Source organism: Rhincodon typus, chromosome 3 (assembly GCF_021869965.1).
Source record: "Rhincodon typus isolate 14 chromosome 3, sRhiTyp1.1, whole genome shotgun sequence".
Taxonomy (NCBI): domain Eukaryota; kingdom Metazoa; phylum Chordata; class Chondrichthyes; order Orectolobiformes; family Rhincodontidae; genus Rhincodon; species Rhincodon typus.
Genome location: NC_063334.1, coordinates 77739867 through 77754445, shown reverse-complemented (window position 1 = coordinate 77754445; position 14579 = coordinate 77739867). Strand labels below are relative to the sequence as shown.

Below are 14579 nucleotides of genomic sequence, written 5' to 3'. Positions count from 1 at the left end.
AATTTCAGTTGAGTTTCTGGTCAATGGTAACCCCCAGGATGTTGATAGTGAGGGATTCAGCGATGGTAACACCATTGAATGTCAAGGTTAGATTGACTGTTATTGGAGAGTCATAGCCATGTACAGCATGGTAACAGACCCTTTGGTGTGACCAGTCCATGCTGACCATGCTCCCAAATGAAACTAGTCCCACCTTCCTGCGCTTGGTCCATATCCCTTCAAATCTTTTCTATTTATGAACTTATCCACATGTCTTCTTCATGTTGTAACCTGCATCCACCACTTTCTCTGGCAGTTCATTCCACACACAAGCCACCCTCTGTGTAAAAAGTTGTCCCTCATGTTCTTTTTAAATCTTTCTCCTCTCACCTTAAAAATATGCCCCCTAGTTTTGAACTCCCCACCCTAGGGAAAAGACCCTTGTCATTCACCTCATCTATGTCCATCATGATTTCATAAACCTCTATAATGTAACCCCTCAACCTCCTATACTCCAGCGTAAAAGTCCCAGTCTTTCTAGTCTATTTTTATATCTCAAACCCTCCATTCCTGGAAACATCCTGGTAAATCTTTATTCAACCCTCTCTAGTTTAATAATATTTTTCCTCTAACAGGGCGACTAGAACTGCACACAGTACTCCAGAAAAGACATCACCAATGTCCTGTATAACTTCAACATGACATCTCGACTGCTACACACACACGTCTGAGCAATGAAGGCAAACGTGCTAATGCACCTTAACCACCCTGTCTATCTGTGACGTAAATGTCAAAGAATTATGCACCTGAACCCCTAGGTGTCTCTGTTCTACAACACTACCCAGGGCCCTACCATTTAAGTGTAAGCCCTATCCTTGTTTGTATTACCAAAATGCAGTAGCTCACATCTTATCCCCTTATCTTCCCCTCCTCACCCACTTCTCTACCCTCCCCGCTGTCTTCCCCTTCCCCCTCTCCTCCTCCCCCCCCCCTTTTTCCCTTCTCCTCCATCTCCTCCTCCTCCTCCTCCTCCTACTTCTTCTTCTTCTTCTTCTTCTTCTTCTTCTTCTTCTTCTTCTTCTTCTTCTTCTTCTTCTTCTTCTTCTTCTTCTTCTTCTTCTCCTCCTCCTCTTGCTCCTCCTCCTTCCCCCCCCACCCCTGTTAGATTTTGGGGATTCATGCCTGCAACTGACCATTCACACAGAGTTTTCTAACAGTGTTTTCAGTTTAAGTAGCAGCAGTTTAGATACAATTTATTAGTTAATTAGACAAAGGAAAGTATACAACTATGACAATTGGAGATGGTTCACTGATACCAGAGTCCAACAAGCAGTTGGCACAGAACATATCATTCTCATTAAAATTGTGAAGGCAGCAAATACAGTAACCTCTGGTCAGAGTGTCACTTCTCTCGATCTTCCTCCTCTTCGTCTAGTTCATCTTCAATCTGGAAAGGACTGCTATCTGCAAGTATCACCTAACAAGAATTGCCCTCTGACCCTGAGTACTTGGTGAGATACCGATTTCTAGTGCCTGGTGTTTATGTTGAGTCAATTGTCCATTTGATTCCTTCCAGCCAATGGTCACAGGACAACCACTCATGATGTTAGGAAGCCCATTGTCTCCTTGTCCGTCTTTGTCTGAAGGTTAGTTTATTACTTCTAAGAACAAAACTTTTATTTTTACCAAACACTGCACTGATAATAGGGCATAAATGGTGTCAGATAAATCTTTTTGTCAATTGAATGGAACCTCAGCGAATCTGGTCATTTTAGTGATTTTTCATTTCAAAAGCTAGAGATTTGTTTGTTTGTAGATGGCTAATTACTATCTGTGTCCTGCTACACTGGAAATACTAAATACTGAAATAATTTAGTTTTAAAAGGGATCCCAGCTTCCCAAAACTACTAATCACTTCCCTCCTTACCCCCTTCCCTACCTACACCCTTCCCTCACTTCTCTCCCCTTTCCCTTGCTCCTTCCACTCATCAACCACCCCCCCCAAAAAAAACCTCCCTCTTCACTTTTGTAAGTCTTTAGGTTTTGCACCGTAGTGCCAATCTGGATTCAGTTTTACTTTACTTTGTTTTGTCCATAAGCAGAATATGCTGTTGCTTTACAATGCATCTCCTAATTTTATTAATATGTGGCTTTTTGCTCAGGTGCATATCGGTCTGTACATCCTTTCCTAATAAAGATAACCTCAAAGTTTTGAACTTATCTGTGTAAGTCTCTTTTTACACCCTTTCAACTGCCTCTACATCCTTTATATAATATGGTGACCAGAAATGTACATTGAGCTTCAAATGTGGTCTAACCAATACAAATTTAGCATAAGACATCTGCTATTGGATTCTGTCCCTATAGAAATAAACATTAGTCCCAATTTGTATTTTCTGAAAAAGAATTATTAATCTGTCATTATTTGTTGTAATTTGTGTATTTTACTGTAAGAGTCTTTTGATCCTTGACTCAGATTCTTGGTTATAAGTCATATATTACCTATTGCACTAGGATCTGTGGTGTTCTGAGTAATAGCTAAGTATTTTGAGTTACATCTACTTTTATTTCTTAATCTTATGGTGCAGAAAGCCAGTTGTTGAAGGCTATAACTGTCACCAATCTTACATTTTATCAAAGTTTTCAATTCTAGCTCAGCATTTGAATTCATTTGAATAACCTTGTCATGTTGTCAAATTTAAGCATAGAGAGTAACACATTTTTTATAGTACTGTTTTTTCTAAACAGCTAAACTTACTGTATGAAGAATCTACTACTAAGTTCTGTTGGCTATGGTATCAGAAATGTCAGGCAAGATATAGAAAATAGGAACAGGAGTAGGCCATTTGGCCTGCTCCAACATCCACTACGATTAGATTTTGAAGATTTATCTGAAGTTGGAAGACATTTGAATAATGCCTCCAAACTTGTGAAATCAAAAAAACTTCTGATCTCTCAGTTGTAAAGAATTGTTGTACATCAACATAATTTTCTCTTCCGTTAGATTTATGAACTCTTCCTCCTACTGAGTAGAGTTATGTTGATCATCTTCTGACTTCTGATCTTGTTGAGATTCTTGAACATACTAGTTCAAATGTAGGAGCAAAACTTATATTTCTATTCAGATGGTCGTTATGGTGTACACCTGTCTGTATTCTAAGTGTACTCTCTACATTTTGCTGATTTGAGTGGCGTACTGACTGCTTCACATAGATCTCTGTCAAACAATTGTACTTCCACTTGCTTCAACCAAGTGTTTTTTTTTGGCTGACACAGTAACATTTGTTCTAGTGCCAAGTTTGTAATTAGTTGGATGTTCATTAACCTGCATTTTCTGTGTGTCATCTTCTTTCTTGGAGACCCCTGTTACCCCTAAGAGAGTTCATTTGCATCTTTCAAAGGTGGCATATGTTCTGATGAAGGTATCCTGGGTTTCCTTCCAAAGATACGTGCTACAAGGTGGTAACCATTTCATGCAATTATGTATTATTAGTTCTTAGGATCAAAGGATTTAAAGACATTATTTATTGACCTGTGATGTGATTTTTTTTACCTTTAGAAAGTTGATAGTCAAATGAGCTCATTGAACTAAGTTAGCTTTTTACTTAAAATGTGTGAATTGATTCATTTTGGAAGCTTGAATTTGAATGCAGAATACAGCGTTCATGGCAAGACTCTTGGCAGTGTGGAAGAACAGGGGGATCTTGGGGTCCATGTCCATAGATCCCTCAAAGTTGCTACCCAAGTTGATAGGTTTGTTAAGAAGACATATGGGGTATTGGCTTTCATTGGCAGGGGAATTGAGTTTAAGAGCCGCGAGGTTATGCTGCAGCTCTATAAAACCCTGGTTAGACCACACTTGGAATATTGTGTTCAGTTCTGGTCGCCTCATTGTAGGAAGGATGTGGAAGCTTTAGAGAGGGTGCAGAGGAGATTTATCAGGATGCTGCCTGGAGATGTCAGAGGCAGGTTCTTTCCACAGAGAGTGGTGGGTGCGTGGATTGCACTGCTAGCGGTGGTAGTGGAGTCAGATACATTAGGGACATTTAAGCAACTCTTAGATAGACACATGGATGATAGTAAAATGTAGGGTATGCAGGGTAGTTTGATCTTATTGTAGGATAATAGGTCGGCACAACATCGTGGGCGGAAGGGCCTGTACTGTGCTATACTGTTTTATGTTCAAATAGTGCGGATGCTAGAAACCTGAAACAAACACAGAGAATGCTGGAGAAACTCCGATCTGGAAGCATCTGTGGAGAGATAAACAGTGAATATTTTGAATCATTGTTTCTGAAATTTTTAAACAATTATAAAAACTTAGTTACTTACTTTTTTGATTTAAGCCTTTTACAGCTTCTCAGTCTATACATTGTCAGAGAGTCAAAGGGTTGTACTGCACAGAAACAGACCGTTCGGTCCAATTCGTCCATGCCAACCAGATATCCTAAATTAATCTAGCCCCATTTGCCAGCATTTGGCCCATATCCCTTTAAAGCCTTCCTATTCGTATACCCATCCAGATGCCTTTTAAATATTATAATTGTACCGTCCTCCACCACTTCCTCTGGCAGCTCATTCCATACATGCATCATCCTTTGCCTGAAGAAGTTGCCCCTTAGGTCCCTTTTTAATCTTTCTCCTCTCACCTTAAACCTATGCCCTCTAGTTTTGGACTCCCCCACCCCAGGGAAAGGACCTTTGCTATTCACCCTAACCATGCCTCTCATGATTTTATAAACCTCCATAAGGTCACCCTTCAGTCTCCGACGCTCCAGGGAAAATAGCTCCAATCTATTGAGCCTCTCCCTATAGCTCAAATCCTCTAACCCTGGCAACATCCTTGTAAATCTTTCTGAACCCTTTCAAGTTTCACAACATTCTTCCTATGGCAGAGAGACCGGAATTGCATGCAGTGTTCCTATGCGTTTTCATTTAAATGCAAAATCTTTTGCAGTTCCCCCAGAGGGCTTGACTTAACTGAATTCTCAATATTGACTGCTGTTACTTTGACAGCAAATGTTGATTCTATACATTATAAAAACAAAGTACTCCAGATGATGGAAATCTAGAACAAACACAGAAAATACTGGAGAAGCTCAGCAGGGCTGGCAACATGTGTAGAGAGAGAAATAAAATTAATGTTTCAAGTCTGATATGACTTCTTCAGAACTCAAAGATAGAATCATAAAATTTTACAGCACAGAAGGAGGCCATTTGACCCATTGTGTCTATATGGCTCCTGAAAGAGCTACCCAGCTCATCAACTTCTCCAGCCCTATCTCCATAGCCCTTTTGCCCAGGCAACTTTTTCAAATTCTAACCACTCTGAGTAAAGAAGTCTCCTCTCCTCTCACTCCAGCTCTCTTGCTGACAGTCTTGACATTGTGACCCTTAATTACTGACATACCAACTAACAGAAACAGAATATCCTTTCTACCCTGTAGGGGATTCAGCGATGATAACACCTTTGAATGTCAAGGAGTGGTGGTTAGATTAGCTCTTATTGAAGAAGGTCATTGCCTGGCATTTGCATTGTGCATCCGTTACTTCCCACTTGTCAGCCCAAACCTGGATATTGTCCAAATCTTGTTGCATTTGAACATGGACTGCTTCAGTATCTGAGCAGGCGTGAATGGTGCTGAACTTTGCGCTGTCATTGATGAACATCCCCACTTCTCACCTCATGATGGAGGGAAGGTTGTCGATGAAACAGCTGAAGATGGTTGGGCCTAAGACACTACTCTGAGGAACTCCTGCAGAGATGAGATAGAGCTGAGATGATTGACGTCCAACAATCACGATCATTTTCTTATGTGCCAGGTATGACTCCAACCAGCGGAGAGTTTGCCCGATTGCCATTGATTCATTTTGTTCAGGCACCTTGATTCCACACTTAGTCAAATGTGATCTTGATGTCAAGGCTTGTCATTTTCCCTAGACCCCTGGAATTCAGCGCTTTTGTCCATGTTTGAACCAAGGCTGTAATGAGGTCAAGAGCTGAGTGGCCCTGGCAGAATCCAAACTAGGCATCATTGAGCAGGTTACTGCTGATGAGGTGCTGCTTGATAGGACTCTTGATGACACCTTCCATCACTTTACTGATAATCAAGAGTGGGCTGATGGGGCAGGAATTGGTTGGGTTGGATTTGTGCTGCTTTTTGTGTACAGAACATGTCAGGGGCAATTTTCCTCCTTGTCGAGTAGATGCCAATGTGGTAACTGTTGATTGATTGAAAGCTTAGTTTTGTGTTTACCAAATTTTAGCAAGCATTGGCTCTAGCTGGGATCCAACATATGATAATGAACTGATTCTAAAATGATTCTGATGGTTAAGTCCTTTGTTTTTGCATGTGAAAAATGGACCATATTTTGAGTGAATATAACAATAGAATAATTCATGAAAACTGAAATCAAAAGGTGAATTGTCTGGCAAGTTGATCAACACCTACTGGGAAAACAATGAAACAATTTCATATTACACCAACTCAGTGTGCGTTTCCAGAATTTACTGTCTGTGGATAACTTGGTGCGTTTGTGTTACAAAATAATGGAAAATTATGGAAATACTAAACAGATGAAGTAGGCCAGTGGAGAAAACATGAGAATTGCCCTTTAAGGTGAGTGGACATTTTGCCAAAAGTGAAATCTTGTGATTTTAATCATGAATTAGGTCAGGAACTTTTGAAAGAAATTAAGAAGACACATTGGTGAGAAGTTGTTGGTTTGGGCATGCAAAATACTGCTTGGCAGTATACTACTTTGAACTTCTGTTTTTTATAATGGGTTGGAACTTCGTTGCTTATCAGGAAATTTCTCAGTGTTGGTTATTTGGAACGGTCTTCTGCTGAATTTTGTGCTCTGATACTGCTGGAATAGTCTCAATTGTGCCCCCTTTGTTAAAATTAGACAAAACAATTTCACTTGGTCTGATCATAACAATTATCAAGTTATCCCAAGATTTTAGATTTACTTCTGAAAATCTATCTTGCTTTTCCTTGGCTCATATTGATTGTTCCAGTCCCTTACATTTTGTTTCTTGAATACATTGCTAATTATTACCAATGCAATAACACGCAATACAATGGGTTAATATCTAAATAAAAACAGAAAGCATTAGGTGTAATTGTCTCTAAGTGAAGATGTTCTAAAATGGAAATACGATCTGTTTTCATTTTTATAAATGGAATGCTTTAAGCATTAGGGACACTAGGGGGTTACAAACTGAATAGGAATCATCGATCAATAAAGAATAAAGCAATTGAACTTGTATCGTAAATACTAACCTAAATTGATTTAAGCATGCATTTTTATTTTGCAAGTATATCTTTTTAGATTAATTTTTAGCTTAATGTGCTGTGGTGGGGATCACTGGTTGATATTGTTGGCATTGCATTGGGTGGACTTTGAAAAAGCTTAACAAAGTGACATTGGTCAGAATAGAATCCAAAGATTAGTTCAAGTTTGGCAAAGCTAAGCCTGAGCTGTAGTTTTTGAAAATAAAGTTAAAGAGAGCTCCAGAAGGATTTGCTGTAGTTTAATGTTGTACTATATTAATCATACGCTCTTTTTCTTTGAACAGTTTCAACCTGAATGAAGACTGAAGGTGCTGTGTGCGCTGTCAATCACAAATTGCGAGAAGAATAATAGTCTGGAGCTATGCATGTTTAACCAGGACCAGAATCTCAAGGGAAGCTCAGATTTATTCTGTTGTTGACGTTGAATGAGATGTCCAAATGAGAAGAGCATTTGAGAATTTAGTGTTCGCTAACAAAGACAGCAAAAAAGCTTCATACGCTTGGCTAATCCAGAGTGCGGCACCTCAGTGATTGATGGATTGACAATTGCTCTGTCTGCAGTGTTGCTGATAACCCAGCTCTGAATTCATGCTGCTCAAGGATTCTTACATTTATAGTTAATAGAATCGCACAGCTTTTCATCCAAGATCTGAACAGAAATAGCAGAGTGGCTATGGCTGGTTTCATTAATAAATTGCTGTTGGTATTTCTAATCCTTCAGAACAATTGTATGTGTCGTGAAAGCGCACTCTCTCTCTTAAAGAGGTAGGTGTCAATATGAAATCATCATCTTGCTAATGCAAGTGAGTAATTTTGCGCGAGCTCACTTTTTAACAAAAACATGCACACAATAGTGTTTAGTAGTGTCAGTAGTTCAATAAGCATTTAGAAATTTACTGTGCAAAATTGACTCATTGTAAGAGTGGTGATATATTGTCTTTAAAGTTCTAGTTTTCACAAAAGCTATGTGTCATATGGGGAAAGTACCTGTATTTAGGAACTGTTCATTTAATAATTACGTGTGAATTAGTGTTTCTTTTCTGAGGAAGTACAGGAACATTTTTTTTTCTTCTCAGGTATCAACAAAACCCATGGACATTGCCATCCAGTTGTCCCCAAAACAGGAAGCCAGAGATGTCACCAAATTCTCTGAACTTTAAGCTTGATGTTAGAATGCCTGGAGTAACACCTTTGATGGTAAATTTCATTATAAATTATTTGCTTTGTCATTCAACACTTAATCTCTCTGGCGTTCTTACTGCATTCCTGTTTGTGTATTAAAATCAGTTATTTCTCATTGAAATACAATTCTGGATAAGAAATTACATATTATCAAAATAGGGCCTATTATGAAATTGCAAATAAGTCTTGTTAAAATGTTGCAGCAATGAAATTATTCAGTTTTTTTTAAGTTTATGTCCCTTTTCTGTTGGAATTCATGCTGTGAATGTCATTGCATGTATTTTGTGGTTAACTTATTTCTGAGATAAATGTTCATTCAGCCAGTCAGATTTTGTGGCAATGAGCCAATGATCTCCATCTCAAGGGAAATGAAAGAAGCAAGAGTTGGCTTTTACATTCAGCAGAAGGGAATAATATAATGGAGAAATGCTGTTCAAACAAGATTCATCCTAAGTATTATCACTTATTTTGCATTTTCAGTGCCATTACTACAGTATTATACTTTGTTTACAATAGTTACAGATTCTAGTTTTTACATTACAAGCCTTTACTGTTCTTGAATCTGCTGCTTAATTAATTTTGCACTCCTTGATAGTGAGGAACTTTTGAAATGCCAATTTCATTTTGTACTAACACTTTGAGGTACTGCAGCAACGTAACTGGAATAGCATTTAAAAAGAGTTGCTCTGCAGAAGGGATGACTCATTCTTGCGGATAATGCTCATTATTTCACAAAGCCCAGGGAATATCTGTGAAAAGCTGCTTAAATTTGGGGACATCTATTTGTGTTTCATAATGAGTTGTTGTAAATACAGGATATGCGAAAAAAGCATGAATTTTGCAATAGAAAATAAATGTAATTGGACTTTTTAAAAACAAAGCTGGGTTGCTCTATAAAAAATTAAACATTGCCACTTGTTTGCTCTTTCCTGCCTTAATAAAAGATAGTTAAGGATTAGTTCCAGCTTGATTTCTATTCATTGATTTCTGCAGAATAGTATGCATAGATGTTAATGAGAATTGTACTTGAATCTTCGCTGTTGCTGTCCTTAATTGAATATCCTGTCAACAATCCATCAGGATTATATGAAGAATACGTGCATGATTGAGTGGTTGAATGTTGCTGGGACTCGATGTCATAATTCTGAAAATTGGGAGAATAAAGAGCATAGAATGGCAACATAAGGTCATTGCACCTTTGGATGCACCCAGCATATTGAGAAACTTTGAGCATGTGATTTCAAAATGTTGGCCTTTGTTTGTGGATACATTTAGTTCACCAAAGTTTATTTTCCAAATATGTTTTGGATTTCATGTTTTTAGGTGTTTTGATTCAGGGAAGCTGGATTCTCCAGTGTCATCCAAAGAATCTAGATGATATTAAAAATTCAAATTGTGAAGAAAGTATTGTGTGCTTGAGCATCTTACTGGATGTTTCACTGGCTATCTAATAAGTGCATAAAATCTATAATAAATGACATTTTGGAGTAAATGTTCGGCATTACAAATCTTTTGAAATAATAATCAAGACTTTTTTAAGAGGAAACTAAATTGGTAGGTGATGGTAATCCACTTGCATTTATAGAAGACCTATTTTGAAACTCTCCAGAAGCTTATAAAGCTTAAAGCTTTTGGAATAAATAGAAAAATAAATTGGATCGGAAACTGACAGCAGTAGAAAGCAGGTAATTATTATGGGAAATATTGGTGCTTGATAATAGAGCAACTAATTGAGTTCTGTAAAATCTACTTTGATTTACCATGATGTTTATACAGCTCATAAATTAGTTGGGCTTGGAGGTGGGTGGCAATATCCTAGTGGCATTGTCGCTAGACTAGTAATCCAGTAACCCAAGCAATGTTTTAGGCAAAAAAAACAAAGAACTGCAGTTGCTGGAAGTCAGAAGCAGAATCAGAAATCACTCGAAAAACTCAGCAGGTCTGGCAGCATCTGTGCAGAGAAAGCAGAGTCAGTGAGAGATAGTAGGAACTGCCGATGCTGAGGTCTGAGATAACAAGGTGTGGAGCTGGAGGAACACAGCAGGCCAGGCAGCATCAGACGAGCAGGAAAGCTGACGTTTCAGCTCTGGAACCTTCTTCAGAAATGGGAGATGGGAAGAGGACTCTGAAATAAATAGAGAGGGGGGCAGTGATAGAAGGTGAATAGTGGAGTGGATAGGTAGGAGAGAAGATGGACAGGTCAAGGAGGCGGGGATGAAGCTAGTAAAGGTGAATGTAGGTAGGAAGTGGGGGTGGGGGTTGGTCAATGAGGTTGGAGGAATGGACAGGTGGGAGAGAAGACGGACAGGTCAAGGAGGTGGGGATGAGAGGGGGGATTGGTCTTGAGATGAGGATGGGGGTGGGGAGATTTTGAAGCTAGTAAAGTTCACATTGAGACCATTGGGTTGTAGGCTTCCAAGGTGGAATATGAGGTGCTGTTCCTCCAGTTTTCTGGTTGCATCGTTGTGACACTGGAGGAGGCCCAGGATGGACATATCGTCCAGGGAGTGGGAGAGGGATTTGAAGTGGTTCGCGACTGGGGGTGACGGGGCTAGTAGGGAGTGTGGAGCGGACAAGGGAGCCATGGAGAGAGCGGTTCCTCCGGAAGGCAGATAAGTGTGGGGAGGGAAATATATCCTTCGTAGTGGGATCAGATTGCAGGTGGCGGAAGTGGCAGAGAATGACGCGTTGCACCTGGAGGTTAATGGGGTGATATGTGAGGACAAGGGGAATTCTGTCTTCTGTCTTTGTTTTTATTGCAGGGAGGGGGTGTGAGGGCTGAGGTACAGGAAACGTAGGAAATGCAGTCGAGGGCGTTTTCGACCACCGTGGGGGGTGGAAATTGCGGTCCTTGAAAAACGAGGACATCTGGGATGTCTGGGAGTGGAACGCCTCATCTTGGGAGCAGATGCAGTGGAGATGGAGGAATTGGGAATAGGGAATCGCATTCTTGCAGGAAGGTAGGTGAGAGGAGGTGTAGTCTAGGTAGCTGTGGGAGTTGGTGGGCTTAAAATAGATATCAGTTTCAAGGTGGTTATCGGAGATGGAGACAGTGAGGTCCAGGAAGGAGAGAGAGGTATCAGAGATGGTCCAGGTGAACTTGAGGTTGGGGTGGAAGGTGTTAGTAAAATTGATGAACTTTAAGCAGAGTCAGTGACCGGTCTTCAGAACGGATTGTAGCTAGGAAAGGATTGATAAATATGCTAGAGCAGGGGTGGGGAAGGGGGTTGGAATAAGCAATAGATGGAGATGAAACCCAGAGACCGAGAGGGAGAACAACAGTTGGGCAGATAAAGGCATGAGTAAAGATCAGCCTGTTGGAATGAATAGCTGCTAATGGGGACTGTTAGTGCCTGACAGTGGGTTGTTTGTGGTAGCAGCCCATGTGATGATAAGGCCTGGGATAAGGACATGGGAGAAGGTGCTCGGGCCCTGATGTTCTATGCACCTGGGTTCACATTCGAATTCAATAACAACTGGAATTAAAAGAAAACTACTGTTGATTGGTGTAAAAAGCAATCTGCTTCATTAATTTCGTTTAAGATCCTTGCCTGGCCTAGCGTACGTGTAACTCCTCCGCACAGCTATGCCGTTGAGTCTTAACTTCTCTCTGAAATGGCCCACCAAGCTACTCAGTCATATTAATTGCTACAGAAAGGAATTAAACCAGACAGGCTATCTGGCAATGACTAAGGCATTGGAAATGTCAGCAGCAAACAAAGTCCTGTCAACCCTGCAAAGTTCTCCTTGGTAATATCTAGGGGCTAGTGTCAAAATTGGGAGAGCTGTTTCACAGACTAGAAAAACAACAGCATGACATACTTACATTCACAAAATCATACCTTACAAATAATGTCCCAAACAATACCATCATCCCTGAGTATGTCATGTTTCACAGACACAGGTGACACTACAGTGCTGTATGTTCAGGAAGGAGTTGCCCTGACAGTCCTCAGGGACCCATGAAGTGTCATGGCAACAGGTCAAACATGCGCAAGGAAACTTCCAGCTGATTACCTGTGCAGTTTCTCATCACCTGACGAATCAGTGCTTTGCCATTTGAAAATCACTTGGCAAAAGCACTGAAGGTGGTAAGGGTGCACAATGTACCTAGGGTGCGAGACTTCAGTGTTCATCACCAAAAATGACTTGGCAGCATTACTAGTGATCCAACTCTTTAAGTTCTAAAGGACACAGCTGCTGGAAAGAGGGAAAAGCATACTTGATGTCATCCTCACCAATCTGCCCGCAACAAATGGATCTCTCCATGACAGTGTTGGCAAGAGTGACCACTGCACAGATCTTGTGGAGAAAAGGTCCTATCTTTACATTGAGCATACTTTCCATCATGTCATGCATACTAAAAGGGTTAGATTCAAACACGTCCAGCAACTTGACTGTACATCCATGAGGTGCTGGGGGTCATCAGCAGAATTATTTTCCAAAACAACCAATAACCTTAGGCATTATTCCCCACATGGCATAATCCCACACTCTACCATTACCATCAAAGCAGGATCAACCTTAGTTCAATGAAGAGTGCATGCCTGAAAATGAGGTGTCAACCTGTGAAGATACAAAACAAGACTATTTGTATGACATAACAAGGTGTAGAGCTGGATGAACACAGCAGGCCACGCATCAGAGGAGCAGGAAGGCTGACGTTTCTGGCCTAGACCCTTAAGTGATAGACAGAACTAAGGAATTCCATAAACAATGGATAATATCTAAACTCTGCAATACTGCCATGTCTGGTGGTGAATTGTAATGGACAATTAAACTCACTCAATCATGGGGAAACTCAGCACATCAGTGCAAAAGATAAGACTGAAGAAGTGCAGAGTGGATGATGACCTCCTCTGGAGGTCCCCAGCATCATTGATGCCAGTCTTCAGCCTATCGATTTTAAGAAATGGCTGGAGTCATTGAATACTGCAGAGGTTATGGGCCCTGGTAGTCTTACAGTAGTGCTGAAGAAGTGCTCTAAAAAGCTCACCTCCCAACTCCCCATAGATGTCCACCATCAATAAGGCACAAGTCAGGTATGTGATGGAATATTGTCCCCACTTGCCTGATTGAGTGCTGCTCCAACAACACTCAGGAAACTTGAAGCCATCCAGTACAAAGCAGCCCACTTAGTAGCATCGCATCCACAAAAACCCACTCCCTCCACACTGGGATTCAGTTGCAGCAGTGCATACTATCTACAAGAACAGAAATACTGCCAAAATTCACTAAAGATCCTCGTAAACTGACGACCACTTCCACCAAGAAGGACAAATACAGCAGATACATGGGAACATTATCACTGGGAAGTTCCCCTCCAAGACACTCGCCGTTCCTGACTTGAAAATGTGTCATCAATCCTTCAGTATCTCTCTATCAGAATCCCGGAATTCCCTCCCTAAGGACATTGTGGGTCCACCTGCAGCAGTTCTGGAGGGTAGTTCACCACAACCTTCTCGGGGCAACTAGGGACAGGCAATTAATGCTTGGCCAGCCAGCAATGCATATGTTTGACAAGTGGTGGGGTTGAGGGGAGTGGGAGACTGGACATGATGTCAGCCCTGATTTTTGCGCTGAAGTCATGAAATGGGATTTGAACTCTGAATGGTGTCATTCAGAGGCAGGAGCGTGACTAATTGAGACATAGATGACATTTTAGTTTGGGTTAGGTTCAGGTGCCAGTGAATCATTACAAATCGGAGCAAGTGAAAGATCATTATCATTCTGAAGTTTCAGATTTCAGGTGCTTCAAAATCCAGCACAGTTTGAATGTAGACTATCAAAATACAATGGTAAAAGCAATGGGATAGAGCCAATTATGTTATGAATACTGTTTTAATCTGTTCATACTGTTTTAATCGATAATAAACAAAACCCAAAACCGTTCAGTGGATATTGTTATAATTCAGGGTGATACAATAATGCTTGGCCAGGGTTGAGGGAGGGGTGAAAGCGTCAGAGTGACAGTGTGGAAGTGTAGGAAACAGAATTTCTAAGTGAGACAACAGCATGCTTGAAACAGTATATTATGGAGGAGTGACTGTTTTTGTGATAATTATCAGTAGGTTTGGATAGGCAGCTAACCATTTGTAAAGGCTTTAATAATTGGTAATG

The 14579-nt window shown here is 40.5% G+C and overlaps 1 protein-coding gene across 7 annotated transcripts in view; it reads left to right on the top strand.

Moving 5' to 3' along the window:
- pam (peptidylglycine alpha-amidating monooxygenase) overlaps window positions 1-14579 on the top strand; it is a 214056-nt gene that overhangs the window by 70257 nt on the left and 129220 nt on the right. For 6 of the 7 annotated variants that reach the window (XM_048595160.1, XM_048595165.1, XM_048595163.1 and 3 more), the window contains 2 exons: window positions 7562-8042; window positions 8354-8474. In XM_048595160.1, the coding sequence (XP_048451117.1) occupies window positions 7951-8042; window positions 8354-8474 (213 nt within the window). In that variant the 5' untranslated portion in view covers window positions 7562-7950. Of the gene's footprint in view, window positions 1-1555; window positions 1626-7561; window positions 8043-8353; window positions 8475-14579 lie in introns of those variants that run through there. The other variant, XM_048595159.1, reaches the window with a different exon arrangement.